General features: G+C 44.0%; 2 protein-coding genes across 2 annotated transcripts; one reads left to right on the forward strand and one right to left on the reverse strand.

Annotated features, from left to right (window-relative positions):
- The first annotated feature begins 52 nt into the window (after positions 1-52).
- On the forward strand, positions 53-2,198 carry ATP5MK (ATP synthase membrane subunit k). The gene is made up of 4 exons (XM_064716540.1): positions 53-177; positions 1,094-1,191; positions 1,283-1,396; positions 2,021-2,198. The coding sequence occupies exons 2-3, from the start codon at positions 1,105-1,107 to the stop codon at positions 1,379-1,381; spliced, it is 186 nt and encodes a 61-aa protein (XP_064572610.1). The 5' UTR covers positions 53-177; positions 1,094-1,104; the 3' UTR covers positions 1,382-1,396; positions 2,021-2,198.
- A 1,083-nt stretch (positions 2,199-3,281) lies between these two features.
- Positions 3,282-13,186, reverse strand: TAF5 (TATA-box binding protein associated factor 5). The gene is made up of 11 exons (XM_064716539.1): positions 12,682-13,186; positions 11,272-11,512; positions 10,284-10,599; positions 9,466-9,629; positions 8,869-9,004; positions 8,250-8,370; positions 7,949-8,078; positions 6,755-6,919; positions 5,668-5,845; positions 5,352-5,529; positions 3,282-5,087 (listed from the first exon to the last, which is right to left on the reverse strand). The coding sequence occupies exons 1-11, from the start codon at positions 13,184-13,186 to the stop codon at positions 4,870-4,872; spliced, it is 2,352 nt and encodes a 783-aa protein (XP_064572609.1). The 3' UTR covers positions 3,282-4,869.
- Between the last annotated feature and the right edge of the window lie 626 nt (positions 13,187-13,812).

The following is a 13,812-nucleotide window of genomic DNA, read 5'->3' on the forward strand; positions in this document are numbered from 1 at the left end:
GGGCGGCCGGAAGTGGCGCAGCCGCGCCTCAGCGGGGAGGGGGCGGGGCCAGGCCGCGCCCCGGGGCCCGCAGCCAATCGGCGCTCCCGAGGGCTGCGCGCGCCGCCCGCGGCCGCCATCTTGTGGGAGGGCAGAGGCGAAGGGCAGAGCGCGGTGGGGACGGCGGCGGCGGCCCAGGTACGGAGGGGCGGCTCGGGCACGGCTCGGGCACGGCTCGGGCACGGCTCGGGCACGGTGGGGTTGGATCCTGGTCCTGCCGGGGGGGATGGCGCCTCTCCGCAGCGTCGGGGCACCCGCGACCTCTGGCCGTGGTGTGGCTCCCTCCGAGTCCCGGGCGCTGCCGCGTCCGTTCCCCGGCCCGACGCGAGCGCGGGGTCGCGGCTGTAGCCGGGCAAGGGCACCGGGCTACCCTAGAAAACGGGACTCGTATTTCCATGGGGTTCCTTCCCCTGTTCGGAAGGGCCCCTCGGCTCTTGCCCAGGCTTTTGCATCAGTCAGGCACGAGAAAATATGACCTTGGCTTCTCAAGTCTTTGCCAACAGTATGTGGCACATTTAGAAGAGCTGTTTCATTAGGCTTTCTACCTATGGCACAGTCAGCTAACACTTACCTGGTTGTACACCAGCGATACCGCTGTGGATTGGCTTGGATAAGAGCTGGATGGCACACAGGAGCTGTGTTAGTGACCGCAGCGCAGTTCCGTGTGTGCTGCAGGAGCTCCGGGGCTGCAGCATCTGCCGGGCTGGGGATCTGTGTCGGGTGTGGGGTGCCCTTGGGGGGAGGCAGAAGATAAGCAACAAATGTTTGTCCTAAACATGACACCCTCTTCTGAAAAATATATCTCGAAACATTAAAAAAACCACTCTGTTTTTATTGTGCAGTGAACCCTTTATTTGCTTTTCCATTTTGTACCTCAAGAAAGAATGCTCTGGATGTGCCTACTCCTTATGTGTATCCACTACTTTCAAACATCCTGAAAGTAAATTTGTGAGTGGCCAATGGAATTATGAAGCTCAGTGTGATTAGTTTGATTTTTCTATTGATCCTGTCCAAGTGACTTTAAATTAATTCCCTGTCCTGTCCTGTTTGTTAGGACAAGCAGCCATGGCTGGCCATGACTCGGGATCTCAACACCAGTTCACTGGATTTCAGAAGTACTTCAATTCCTATACCCTGATAGGCAGGAGGAATGTATGTATTAAGTACATTGTTTTGTAGTCTTGTATAATGTTTTTTTCTGGGTCTTAGACTGAAACTAAATTTAACTTTTCTGTTTTTCCAGTATGTAATAGCAACGTACACAAGTGTTGCACTCCTTATCTTGTATTTCAAGTTTAGGCCTAAGAAGCAAGCTCCTGCTGTGACAGATAAGTGTGACTGATGTTCCAAGTGACAGGTAAGTGGCTGATGTTCCTCCAAAATGCTTCAGTGCCAGGTCAGGAAGCAGGGACAGAGGACTAGTAGGATGTTGCAGCAATACACGTCAAGCTTTGCCTATGAATACTAAGTCCCTCTGGGCTGCCCTTTTGCTGTAAAATAGGGATAACTTGCTTTGTAGGTTATGGAAATAATGAAGTAGTACTTAAGGACTTATTTCTTGACTGTATTAAAATTCAAAGTAGAGATTAATGCAGTCTGTTAAGACCTTCATTTGAACAGAGTACAGGAACACCATATGATGGAACTGTGCATGTTGCACACATGATTATTCAAGGCCCGTGCAGAAATGACTGGACTTGTATAGCAACAACCAAGTGTTAAAAAATTTTGGGGCCACTTTCAAATAAAGAATTTTCACCAAAATAGCACTTTGGGAAAACCTATGGGCTGTCCTCATAGCCTGAAGATAGGGGTATAAAACAATAGTAAAAGGTTGTGTGTTAAGGGGACATCAGCCACTTCTTCCTGGGTGTGCTGAAATCTGGCTGCTTCTAGCTAAAATAGTTTGGGCTTGGGGCAGGGGGATTCTCAGTTAACATCGTGCAAGAATTGCTATGTTTGACCTTTCTTCTCTTGGCAGGTTCCTGGCATGTCTGAACCCCTAATCTGTGTCAGTGTAATGCAGACTGATGACCTGTTGTGGCTAATAAAATATCAATAATTACTTGTTTTATTTGAAGTATGAAATGGTCCAAAAAAGCCAGAGTGTGGTACTTCTCATTTTTCCTCCTTTGTCAAATATAGTTGCTTGTAGCAGAGATGGAGCATCTGATTGTGTCATTGCTGTCTTAACTCTGCTGCTGTTGTAACACATCCTGAGGAGTTCTGAGCCCCAGGCAGGACCTCAGGGCCATTACAGTGCACAGGGCCATTACAGTGCACAGGGCCTGGAGCTGATCCAAGCATCTCCACATGTCCATGTCACAGCTTGCATGGTTTGCAGCCATCTGGCTGCTCCCACTTTTTGCATTCCAAGCTAGTAGCTTACATGGAAACTGTGACATCTTCTGCCTCAGTTGTCTGTATTTTGCACAGAACCTCTTTGGTTTTGATGGAAAACCTCTGAAAAAGCTGACCCAGATATGGTATTTGAGCTTTTTCTGTTACAGGTTTCTCTTGCAGAGGGAAGAAGGAAAATAGCTTAGTCTAGTAATGTTAAGCTCCTGTAACTCTCCACATTCATGAACAGTGACCCAAATAGTCCAGTGATTCCTTTCTTGTGAAAGGAGATGCTCTACCACAGTTAGGTGTGTGCAGCCTCCTCCCTGCCCAACACTCAAATGTGTCTGTTGCATTCTCCACAGTGTCTTTCTTTAGCTTAGTTAACACTTGGTACCTTCCTTAGATGTCACAGTCGTGCTGATGTGGGAATGTGCCAGCACAGCAGCAGGGGTTGAGCCATGCTAAAGCTTGCAAATAGTTTGCTTCCCAAACTGAGGGCAGCAGGAGGTAGGAATGATTGCTGAAAAAATGGAAAAATTAATTACAGGGTCTTAATGCTCTCCCTACTTCATTTATTTTCTTATAGCTGTTTTTGTACATGCTGTGCCTGCTGAACAAGTCTGGTCATCTTTCCCTCCTGAGTGTTTGCAGAGATGGCTTCAGCTGTATTTAATTCCCCCCCTAAAGAATGGTGGCTGTTAGAGTGTAATAATGGCAGGAGCTAGAATCTGTAGTCTTCCTTTAGAACAAGATTTATATGGAATGGCTACTCATCAACTTAAACATTTCTGATTACTTTGTTTCTCTTAGCAAAGTTGTCACAGTTACAAACTGCTCTTGCTTCCATTCTAGCCATGAAGGGAAGTAAATATCTTCTTGTAACATATAGACACAAACTAAATGGTTTTAGTATTTATTATTATATCAAAAGTATAAAACTGTACAAAATACAAAGGCAGAATGTGGCAGTGTTTTCTTTAAGCTGTCAAAAATTGTACTTAAATCTAACTGGACATATTGAGAGCTAGGAAATTTTGTTGAGGTAACATTACACAAAAAAAAATCAAAATAATTACGTTTTACCCTTTTTTCTTTGAAGAAAATTTCTAGGAGAGCTTCCTAGTGAATTTTCCACACTTTATTTTTATGTATAATGCCTGTAGGAGCAAACAAGAGATGAAAGAGGAGGTAGTTCTCCGTTTAGTTTACGTTAGAAATGACAGGTCTTGTTTTCATTTTCACTAGAGAGCCAGTAGATTGTTCAAGTGTCCAAGTCCTTACTGTGAAGTAATGAGGAACACAAAACCAATTTCTCTGTACAAATCTTGAAAGAGATTAACAACAAAAACCAACCCAAACCCAAGCCACGCTGGACCTGGCCTTTGGTGATGGAGGTTTTGGTTCAAAGACACAGACATTCTTCCCAATGTTCTGCATGTTTTACTCTTCTTTAAAAATAAAACACAGCTTTATTGGTAGTCCAAAAGGACTCACTGAGTACAATCTTTTTGTGAGTAGGAATTGTCACTCAGCAGACAAGCTGGCCTTTCAAGAGCGAACTGACCACACATTTATCCTTTCCTGCTGCTATAATGTTTCAATTTCTTGGCTAGTTTTACTGGGGTTTTTTATGTTAAACCTTATGCAGAAAGGATACAGGTTATTAATGTTCTTTTACAGCTAACACAAAGTAAAGGGTTTAAGTCCACTTTTTTTAATAGTGACTATTTCAGTCGTGCCTCAGTTCCCCTTTTTTATTTTCTCATACAATAAAGTATGAAAGTAAATAAAGTTCACATTGCGCTTCTGGATGCTTGTCACACTGACAGCACTGGCTACCTTTGAAAACAGTAACAAGATCTGTGTTTGTGACACCTCAAAAGAGCACACCAGTTTGAAATCTTTTCAGGACTCAGTACTTGGCTGCATACAAGCCGTGCACGGAGCTTGGCAGTTCCCCACAAGCATCGGGCTGCCGGGCCCACTCCATCAATGCCCTGCTTGCTGCTGTGATCTCACCACACCTGCTGCCCAGCCCAGGCTGTAGTGAATCAAACTACATTCTTTTCTGAAAATGGACAGTTTTGCTTGTGTTTGAGACTGATGAAACATTTGCTATACATAAATTAAGTGCTTTAAAAAAATCTGAGAACATATGTAAAGGCTGTTAACTTTTCACAAGTTTCAGCAGAGCTCAGTACCACCTCTGGGAAGAGATGGCTCATTTCATATGTACATATCTATGTTACCAAAAGCACCACGAACGGTTCCTTCTTTTACAGCCACAATGTCTTGTCAATCTCCAGCATTTTCAAACTGCAGATAAATATGAAACAGCAGAACTGAGAAATGCTGCTTGCATAAATTACAGTTTCATACTCCTTGCAATGGACTCGTGGGATCCTTCTGTTCAAGACATTCCCTCTGGTCTCACATCCTGAGGTCACTACTGCAATGACTTGGCACAGTCAGTCTCAGCTTCCTGATCTACTGTGAGCTGTAGGCTCCTGCAGCCAGCAGCAGGTTCCTGCGTGTGAAATGGAGATGAACAACTGGGGTTGATTTAGTCATGTATGTGCCCAGTAGCAAGTCCTGTGAGTTTTCAGGCAAGTTTATGTGTCCAGTGGCTGTAGTAAAGTCATCGGTTTCTAAATCTTCAAATGCCTTCACAGCATCCCACAGACGAACTGTGTTATCCATTGAACCTAAAAAGAAAAAAAAAAACAGTTTAAAGTCTTTTGTTATAAAATAGAATATAAAAAATGGTTCTGGGGAGCAAGTTAACAGAAATTGAAGCTCAGCAAAAGACTATAGCAAGCCTCATACAGCATACTGAATGCACAAATAAAAGTTATTAGTCCTTGCTGCTTTTGCTAAGCAAGTGATGCTACTTTGTCCTTCTCAATTCTATAATTCCTCTTCAGAATTATGGAATACAATGGACACTTCACTGTTCTGGTGAACTTTACCTGATGCTAAAATCTCCCCATCCCTACTGAATCTGAGCGCATAGATGGTGTCTGTGTGCCCTTTCAATTCGCCAACCATCAAGCCATGTCCAATATCCCACAGCAGAACCCTTCCATCTGTTGCTCCAGTAGCCAGGAATCGTCCATTAGGAGAAAATGCCAGTGAATGAATTGGTCCCTGAAACAGACATGGGGAGGCAGCAAAACAAGTTAATTAAGACTACTCACATTCAGTCAGTCAAGCTGTGTTCAGAACTGTTTAGAATCTCAGCATAGAAATAAAAACACTTTCACACTGTCAGTGATCTGCCTTTACCTTATGTCCAGTGAATATTCTTACACAATTCCCATTCAAAACATCCCAGAGCCTTATAGTCCTGTCTGCTGAGCCTGTAGCAATGTAGTTGGAGTTTGGATGAAATCGGGTACACGTCACATCTGCCAGATGGCCAGCAAAGATCCGTAATGGCTGGTAGTGATCTGTTGCCCACAGACTGAAAAGAAAAGCTGCATTAATAAAAGAGCCCTAAAGAAGTTCAGTCTCTGTATCTGGTGGAGCAACTCCAGAGGAAGCCACAAAAATGCTCAGAGGGCTGAAGTACCTCTGCAATGAGGAAAGGACAACAGTTTAGCCTGGAGAAGAGTTGGCTCTGGGGAGACCTTGTGGCCTTACAGTACTTAAAGGGGGATTAGAAGAAAGACGGGGACAGACTTTTTATCAGGGCCTATTGCAACAGGACAAGGGATAATGATTTTAAACTAAAGGAAGGTAGATTTAATGTAGATATTAGGAAGACATTTTTTACAGTGAGGGTAATGAAACACACAGGTTGTCCAGAGAGGTGGGAGATGCCCCATCCCTGGATACATTCAAGGTCAGGCTGGATGGGGCTCTAAGCAGCCTGATCTAGTTTCAGATGTCCCTGCTCGTTGGATTAGATGGCCTTTAAAGGTCCCTTCCAACCCAAACTGTTCCATGATTCAATGATTGGTTGCACAATGAGGAAAAAAAAATTAATTGTGGAGTGATTTCTTAAGGGTCAGTTTACTGAATTAGCAGGGTGTTTTTTGGAAAAATATACTTTTTAGAATGGAGAAATAAAGAATATTCTGTCAAGCTGTTCAACAATTAGAGGAAAATACTTCTAATCAGAGGGTCACTTAGGAGGACACCATCTCTTTAGCCATCAGGTATTACTAATGTATGTTGAAAAAATAGAAAAACCATGAGATAATGTGTGTTAAAAAAATAGTAAAACTGCATTAACATTTGCTCAGTATTTTAACTGACATAAAATTTATTTTGAGTAATAGAGTAGACAAGAGTATATAAGCTAATGAATTTCAGGGTTGATCCACCAAAAACTGACCCAGATAAGTAAAAAAAACATGCAGTTTCTTACCGAGCCACCCTGTCGTGTCCCCCAGACACAAAGTAATAACCATAAGGAGAGAACTGTGTATCCCAAACTGGATAATTGTGTCCTTTATATCCCACCAAACAAGTGAATGTTTGGAGACTCCACAATCTCACAGTGCCATCCTCAGAACAAGACAACAGATAGTTCCTGTCACAGGAGAAACATATACATATCAACATATACCAAACTCACACAGGGGCTTTTAAATATTGCATAAACACTGGAAAATGTCCATGATAGAAGTGTCCCCTCATTAGCACCAGTTTGGCATTTTGCCCATAAATCAGCATTTCAGTGCAGTAAGCAACAATAACCAATTCAAGCAGAACCCAGTCCTAGGCCCTTATGCAAAAAAAGAGATGATTTTACATTCATGATTAATTCTGATGGCACTTAATACCAAGGGAAAAAAAAAAACCAAAAAACACACCATAGAGGAGGTCTTCACTCACAAATTCCAGTTGCAGGGAAAAATTACTAGTAAACTGCTACACTGTGTTATTTTTTTAAAAGATCTATTACAACTCTGAACGAAATTTCATGATTCCCTGAAAGAGAATTTATATCATGCTCTCGTTCTCAATTATAATTATAGACTATATTTGTTCCCCACAAAGTTTACTTCTCAGATGTGTTTCTGTGGTGGCTGCTTCCTGACTAAACACAAGCAAAAGCAAAACCTGAGATATTTAAGCCTCTTTTTCACTGTCCAGACTCCCATTGTTACACAAAGCTTTAAAATTTCTTATTTTAAAGGAACTATTCCATACATTCTGAAAATAAAGTCTCAATAGAATATGGGAAACTTGAAGTACAATGATGTGCTACTGAGACTAAGTTTTGCAATACTCCAAGTTACATCAATGCTGTAATACTTTTTCTCTCTATGAATCACTCAGTTAAAACCCAGCTTAAACTACAGTTTGCAAAACTGTAGTTTTGTCATTTAAGTCCTAAATTTCCAAAATGGTGCTGTATTCTCAGCTGTAATTGATTTCAGTAATAGCTGACAAAGCTCAACACTCTGAACTTTATGAGCATTTACACAGTTTCTTACAAGCTACATGAGCAAGAATTGCTTTAACCTGGAAAAAGCTGCATTAAGAATATGTTCTCATTCAGGAGCATGCAATTATAACTGAAGACAAGCAAACTAGTTAGCTTGTAAACTTTTACCTATCAGGACTGAAGCTGGTGCCATACACAGGTCCACTGTGACCATATAAAATCTTCAACTCACTTGCTGTTTTCTCATCCATGATCCTCTCCAAGACATCATCTGATTCTTTGTCAATGAGACTGAGGTCTGCAAGATTTCAAAGTTCATGTATCAGAATAACTGTCAGAAGTTCAAAGATAAATGTCATCATGACATCATCTCAGTTAAGTATCAAGATTTAGAAATGTGTGCACAGTATCCAGAACACAAATATCGCAAGTTATGTATGCTCCAATTAAGTATTATTGTCTTAATTACCTGCAGCTGTTTTCACACTACGTAGCTTTTTTGGAGTCACAGACCACACTCTGACAGTAGAGTCAGCAAAGCCTCCTACAATCATGCTGGAGTCATCGGTAATATCCACTGCAGTCAGACCCTACACACAAAATATCCAGTTATACTGTTTGAATCAGTCCTTATACATTGCAAATATTACAAAATCCTAAAAACTATCAAAAAGGTAATTTAACTAATTTACAAAAATAGCGAGAATTACTGTAGAATAAACATAAACACACACAAATTCTTGCTCCATTAAAAATAAAGGTTTATATATGAAGTGCAGTCAGAACTGACAAAGAGTATTGCTTTCCAGTACTCCAGTGCAAAACATCTACTGTGTTCTGTAGGAAACACTTAGGACAGAAACAGAAAGAATTATAGCAAAATCCAAGCAAAACCAAGGAACATGGAAATTTTATAGTTTATGAAGTCTTTGGAGAGAAGTTTGAACATTTTGGAACATAAACTTGGCAACGTTTAATCCAAATACTCCAATTACCCTTGCCAACACTGTTATGTCTTTTTTCTTTAGCAAGAGTGATGCTCATAATTTTGATCCCCTTAGCCCTATTACTCAAACTCTTTTACCAACCTGGTAAGCATTAAGGAATGTGTAGAAGCAGATGGAGGGCAGGCACTCTGGCCCAAGACGCACTCGCCTCGCAGCTTCCTTCATATTCATGACTTTATCCAGCTTGTCAGAGTCTTTCAGTTCTGGCAGAGGAATTCTACACAAGAAGCACACATTTTTACAAAGTGAAAACACCTTCCTCACTGTTAATCCAAACAAAGTGAAACCATTGCATGCAACCTCATACCTCAGTATTCAAATAAGACACAAGAATTAGAAAATATGAAAGACTATGTAGAAGACTAACTGATGAGAAACGGCCAATAGCTTTCAGAATTTCAGACAGATACTGGAACAAGATAAACAATTGAGTATGACCTGAAAAGATTAGTGAGTAACCAAGTAAAAGTTCGTCAAGGAAAATCTAGATTGACTTGATAGGCAACGATAGAGGGTTATAAGCCAAGGGTTTCATGACCTCCCTTAGAAGTCTTATGGCTAAAGCTGTGTACAGCCAAAATAGCCAAAAATTATAAAAATGCCATGTGAGCAGAGATGCAGATTTGGCTTGACAAGATTGGATTTTGAAAACTTCTGTACACATTATTTCCTTGGTACCTGTTTTGAGGAGGAGCATTAGGATCCTGTTTTTTACTTTTTGACCCTACATTATCTTTTTTAGGTTTTTTCTTCTTTGGCTTTCCTTCCTCATTTTCTCCTTCTTCATCTTCATCATCCAAAGGCACATCAAACTCCGGTTCTTTCAATAAGCCAAAGAAAACCTACCAGCCAATAAAAAAATCACACAAGACAAAAAAGTAATTGCTGTTCTTACTGAAAACCAGATTTTTTTAATGGTAACTTTTCGATGTAGTAGTCCAAGCAATAGACATGGACCCTTTAAAGCTGCCCCGTTTAATATTACAGCATGTATTACTGCTTGGCCCATAAGGAATGTAGTACATGTTCTTCTAGTTTACCCAGCCAACTGATCTGGACAACTGCAAGCTCTCCCACCATCTCTTAGTCCTTCCTTAAAGTGCAATCCCCACACTACCTCATTTATTTGTATAGTACTGTGGTACACCACACACACAGCTCTTCTAGTAACAACTGGTAGCAAGTCAAAATTGCTATCTGTTGTACAAAAGAGGAAGCCAAATTGTCCATTTTAAAACTCCAAAGTAATTAATGAGTTAGTTTAAGTTTAGTTCAGCGGGCTGAACACAACATTGTATCCCAAAAGGATTCAGCAGTTTCGTCTACCTGACAGTAATACATTTTGATCTCTCTCTACTCCTGTCAACACCTGTTTGTACAGTTCTCTTCCTTTGTTCTGTTCACACTGTCTTTTAAGATCTCAAGTTACGATTGTCAATCTATACTAAGAAAAAGCAGGGAGATTTGTAAAAAGTGCAACAATCTTTGTCTCCTACCTTTGCTTTATTAGCCTCTCGTTTTGCCTCCCCGGCCAAGCTTCCAACCATAGCATCTATCTGTTGTTTACTGCGAGGCATTCCATCAAAGATATCAATGTACAGATGCTCCTGAACAATGTTCCAGATCTGATTGTTCTGCTTTTCCTGCAGATGCCTCTTCAGGAGCTGGTAAGAGTCACGGGAAATGCGCAGCACAAACTTGCTTGTTCTGAAGTCCAGCATGGTCTCGTTACCTTTCATGTGCTCTTTTTTGGTTAAGCTCGACAACACACGCAGGTCATCCTGGTAATAGCACTCCTGATCCCCATGAAATCTATTGAAACAATTCAAGACATGGTAAAAGGTTTAGTCACTCAACTTATTATAAAATAGTTATGGCAAGGGACATTTGAACTATTTACAGAGCCATTTGAAGGGAAACAAAGTTATACTTTTGGCTTGAAGTATTTCACAATTCATCTGAATCCATGAAACAAATTAAATTCTATTTTCCTCTCAAGTGATAAACAAGTGAAGCATAGTAAGAGTACAAAAAGTTACAGATAAACCAGAAATTAATTTCTTTAAGCTCATTTGAAGAGTTTCACTGTACATCCTATGATATCAGCAAATACTTATAGCATTCATTATTGTGGCATCTCAGTGCAATCTTCCACTGATAAAAACTGACCCCCACAATTTTTCCCTAAAGATGCAGAATCTCTTCATTGATACTTTTGCAGCAAGGAGCCCATCAGCACACCATTAACATGGTTCAAACTCTGACAATGCACAGTTCACTAGTTTGCACATCTTTCTGACAGGAGATTGGAAAAGAATTTAAGAACAGTTACTACAACCCATGGCACTGTTACTTGAGCTTTCAATTCTCTTCAGCTTTAGAGAAGAATAATATATATGCATGTATACGTATATAAATAGCTCACAGATTTAGCTGAAGTAGCAAACACAAAATAACACAAATATACAAATGAAAATGAATTACCTTTCAAAAAAAGACTTTGCCTCACTCTCATGTTGATTGTAGACCAACTCCAAGTACATGTGCACGAAGAGAGGATAAAAGAGCTGAGACAACTCTGCACGATGACAGTCCAGGGAGCACTCGATGAAGTGTTTCAGGCCGCTGTAGTACTCCTCGTACAGCGTCGGGTCCCCCTGCTGGTTGTAGGCCGAGAGCACCGCGCTCACGTCCGGCTGGTCCTCCACGACCACCGCGCCTCCGACTGCAAAAGCACCAGCCAACAACAACAGCTGCTCAGACAGTCTGCAAGAGCCAGCAAACAAACAGCGGCCACAGCCCCCTGGTCAGGTGAGCAAAACACGTCCTGTGCCCATTCAGCACCAAGGCTAAACAATGCAGGTGAGAAGAGCACATCGGTCCAGCAGCCAATTCTCTCCAGCAGTTTTTTTGGCTTTCCCTGCCAACTGTCGCCCACTTAGTGCCTAATTCAGCCAGGATTCTAAGTGTAAAGGAAAAAGCCACTAACATCACAAGAATGAGTTATTTTACTGCTAGGGCTAGAAACTCTTATAAACAAAGAGCAGAATGCAAGACATACCCACTATAATTATTTTGCTTCCAGTAGACAAGCAAGTTAAGTAGACTAAGTGAACAATTCACCAAGACCACCACACAACCATCACAGAGCAAGGACACTGAGCACTCTGACAGTTCCATTCTACACAGCAGTTTTTACACACTTCCATTGTTTGGTCTTTTATATAAAAACAATCATATCTACTGATGTTAGGAACAAGCTGACTTTATGCTGTACACTCACTGGAACTCAGACTAACAGTTCCTGAAATTCCATTATTCAGCAAAGCTGCCTCACAGAACACCTTGATTAAAAACACTTAGAATTTAATTATCCAAAGGACATCTCAAGTCCTCAAACTCGATAAGAAATGCAGAAAGCCTCGCCTACAATATCCCACAGCTCCTTCATCAAAACATCAGCAGCCTGTACACCAGACCTCTGTTCTCATCCCTGCGGCCAGACCCGGGACGATCCCCGCTAACTACAATGGAATCTTCCTGCTCCCGCTACTCCATCGGTTGTGATGGGACACAAATACAAACCGGGAGCACTTCTCGTTTCACAGTGCTCCCTGCAAATGCGAGAGATGCCCTGTCCTTGCTCCCTTACTCCAGAAGAGACGGATTTCTCTACGGATTGTATGGAGAAATGAGACATCCAGGGACTTCGCGGAACGCCGGGGTAGACGCTCGGTGGCACCGAGAACCTGACACCGACCCTTGTGTCCCAGCTTAACGGAGAGCCCCGAGGCTGCGAGCAGCACACGGGCTCCCCACTTCCCACACGGGCTCCCCACTTCCCGGGGTTCCCGCCCAGAGGAGGGACCGATCCCGCAGCCCCGCGGGCCTCACCTTTCCCCGGCGGCACGGCGGCAACTGCAGCCACGCCGGGGCTGGAAGTCGCGACAGTGGCGACGTTGCCTCCTATGGCGACGGCGGCAGCGCCGGTGCCCCGGCCGAGCAGCGCCTCGCCGGCGTCCGCGTCGCTGCCGGAGCCCCCCAGGAGCCCGGCGCTGGAGGGGCTGAGGGCGGCGGCACCCAGGTCGTCACCGAGCAGGCGGGCTTCGCGGCGCAGGATCTCCTCGGACTCGCGGAGGTTGCTGCGCCGCAGGAACTGCAGTACGGCCACAAGCGTCTGCCGGTCCAACGCCGCCGGGGAAGCGGCCGGGCCCGGCGCCGCGGGCTTCGGGGGTGCCGCATCCCCACCGGCTCCCGCCGCCTCTCCCTCCGCCGCGGCGGCCGGGGCGGCGGCGGGAGCGGCGGCGGGAGGCACCGCGGGAGGCGGCGGCGGCGTCCCCGCCTCGGGGTCCGGCTGCACCACCGCCACCTCTGCCGGCTCCTCATGCAGCGCCGCCATCTTGCGCCGCCTTCCATTCGCCGGCGGCGCACGGCTGCCGCCAGGCGCGGCCACCCTTGCGACAGTGAGGGCAAAGGAAGGGCAGCGCTGCCGCTGCCTCCAGAGGCGCGCGCGGCTTCGTTTTGCGACGCTGGCGGAAGCGCTTTGTGGCAGCGGGGCCGCGGTGGGGGGCGGCGGCGCCGGGGCGGTGTGAGGGGACGGATCCGTGTGGGCGCTGCGGGGCTCCGTGGACACTGCGGGGCTCCTTGCAGTCCACCGGGGATGGCCTTGGTCTGGGGGCACAATTAACGTAATTACGGCCGGACCGCTGATTATTAGATAATTCTAATACTGTTTCTTTTTTAACCGTGTCTGTTAAACAGAGATTCGGTGATACTTGTCGAAAGGCTGAGAGGACTGGGGGTGCTCAGCCTGGAGAATAAAAGACTCCAGGGAGACGCTACAGCACCTTCCGATGTCTAAAGGGGCTACAAGAGAGCTGGAGAGGAACTTTGGACAAGGGCATGTAGTGACAGAGCAAGGGAGAATCACTTTAAACTGACAGGAAGCAGTTTTATATTAGATATTAGGAAGAAATTCTTTACTGTGAGAGTGGTGAGGCACTGGCACAGATTGCCTGGAGAAGC

This window comes from Zonotrichia leucophrys, chromosome 6 (assembly GCF_028769735.1).
Source record: "Zonotrichia leucophrys gambelii isolate GWCS_2022_RI chromosome 6, RI_Zleu_2.0, whole genome shotgun sequence".
Lineage (NCBI taxonomy): Eukaryota > Metazoa > Chordata > Aves > Passeriformes > Passerellidae > Zonotrichia > Zonotrichia leucophrys.

Coding starts and splice junctions, on each gene's coding strand:
- TAF5 (XM_064716539.1), bottom strand. CDS start 13,186: ATGGCGGCGCTGCATGAGGAGCCGGCAGAGGTGGCGGTGGTGCAGCCG. Junction 8,371..8,868: donor CATTCCTTAATGCTTACCAG/GTTGGTAAAAGA, acceptor TTTTGTGTGTAG/GGTCTGACTGCAGTGGATAT. Junction 8,079..8,249: donor TAGTGTGAAAACAGCTGCAG/GTAATTAAGACA, acceptor GAAATCTTGCAG/ACCTCAGTCTCATTGACAAA.
- ATP5MK (XM_064716540.1), top strand. CDS start 1,105: ATGGCTGGCCATGACTCGGGATCTCAACACCAGTTCACTGGATTTCAG. Junction 1,192..1,282: donor CCCTGATAGGCAGGAGGAAT/GTATGTATTAAG, acceptor CTGTTTTTCCAG/TATGTAATAGCAACGTACAC.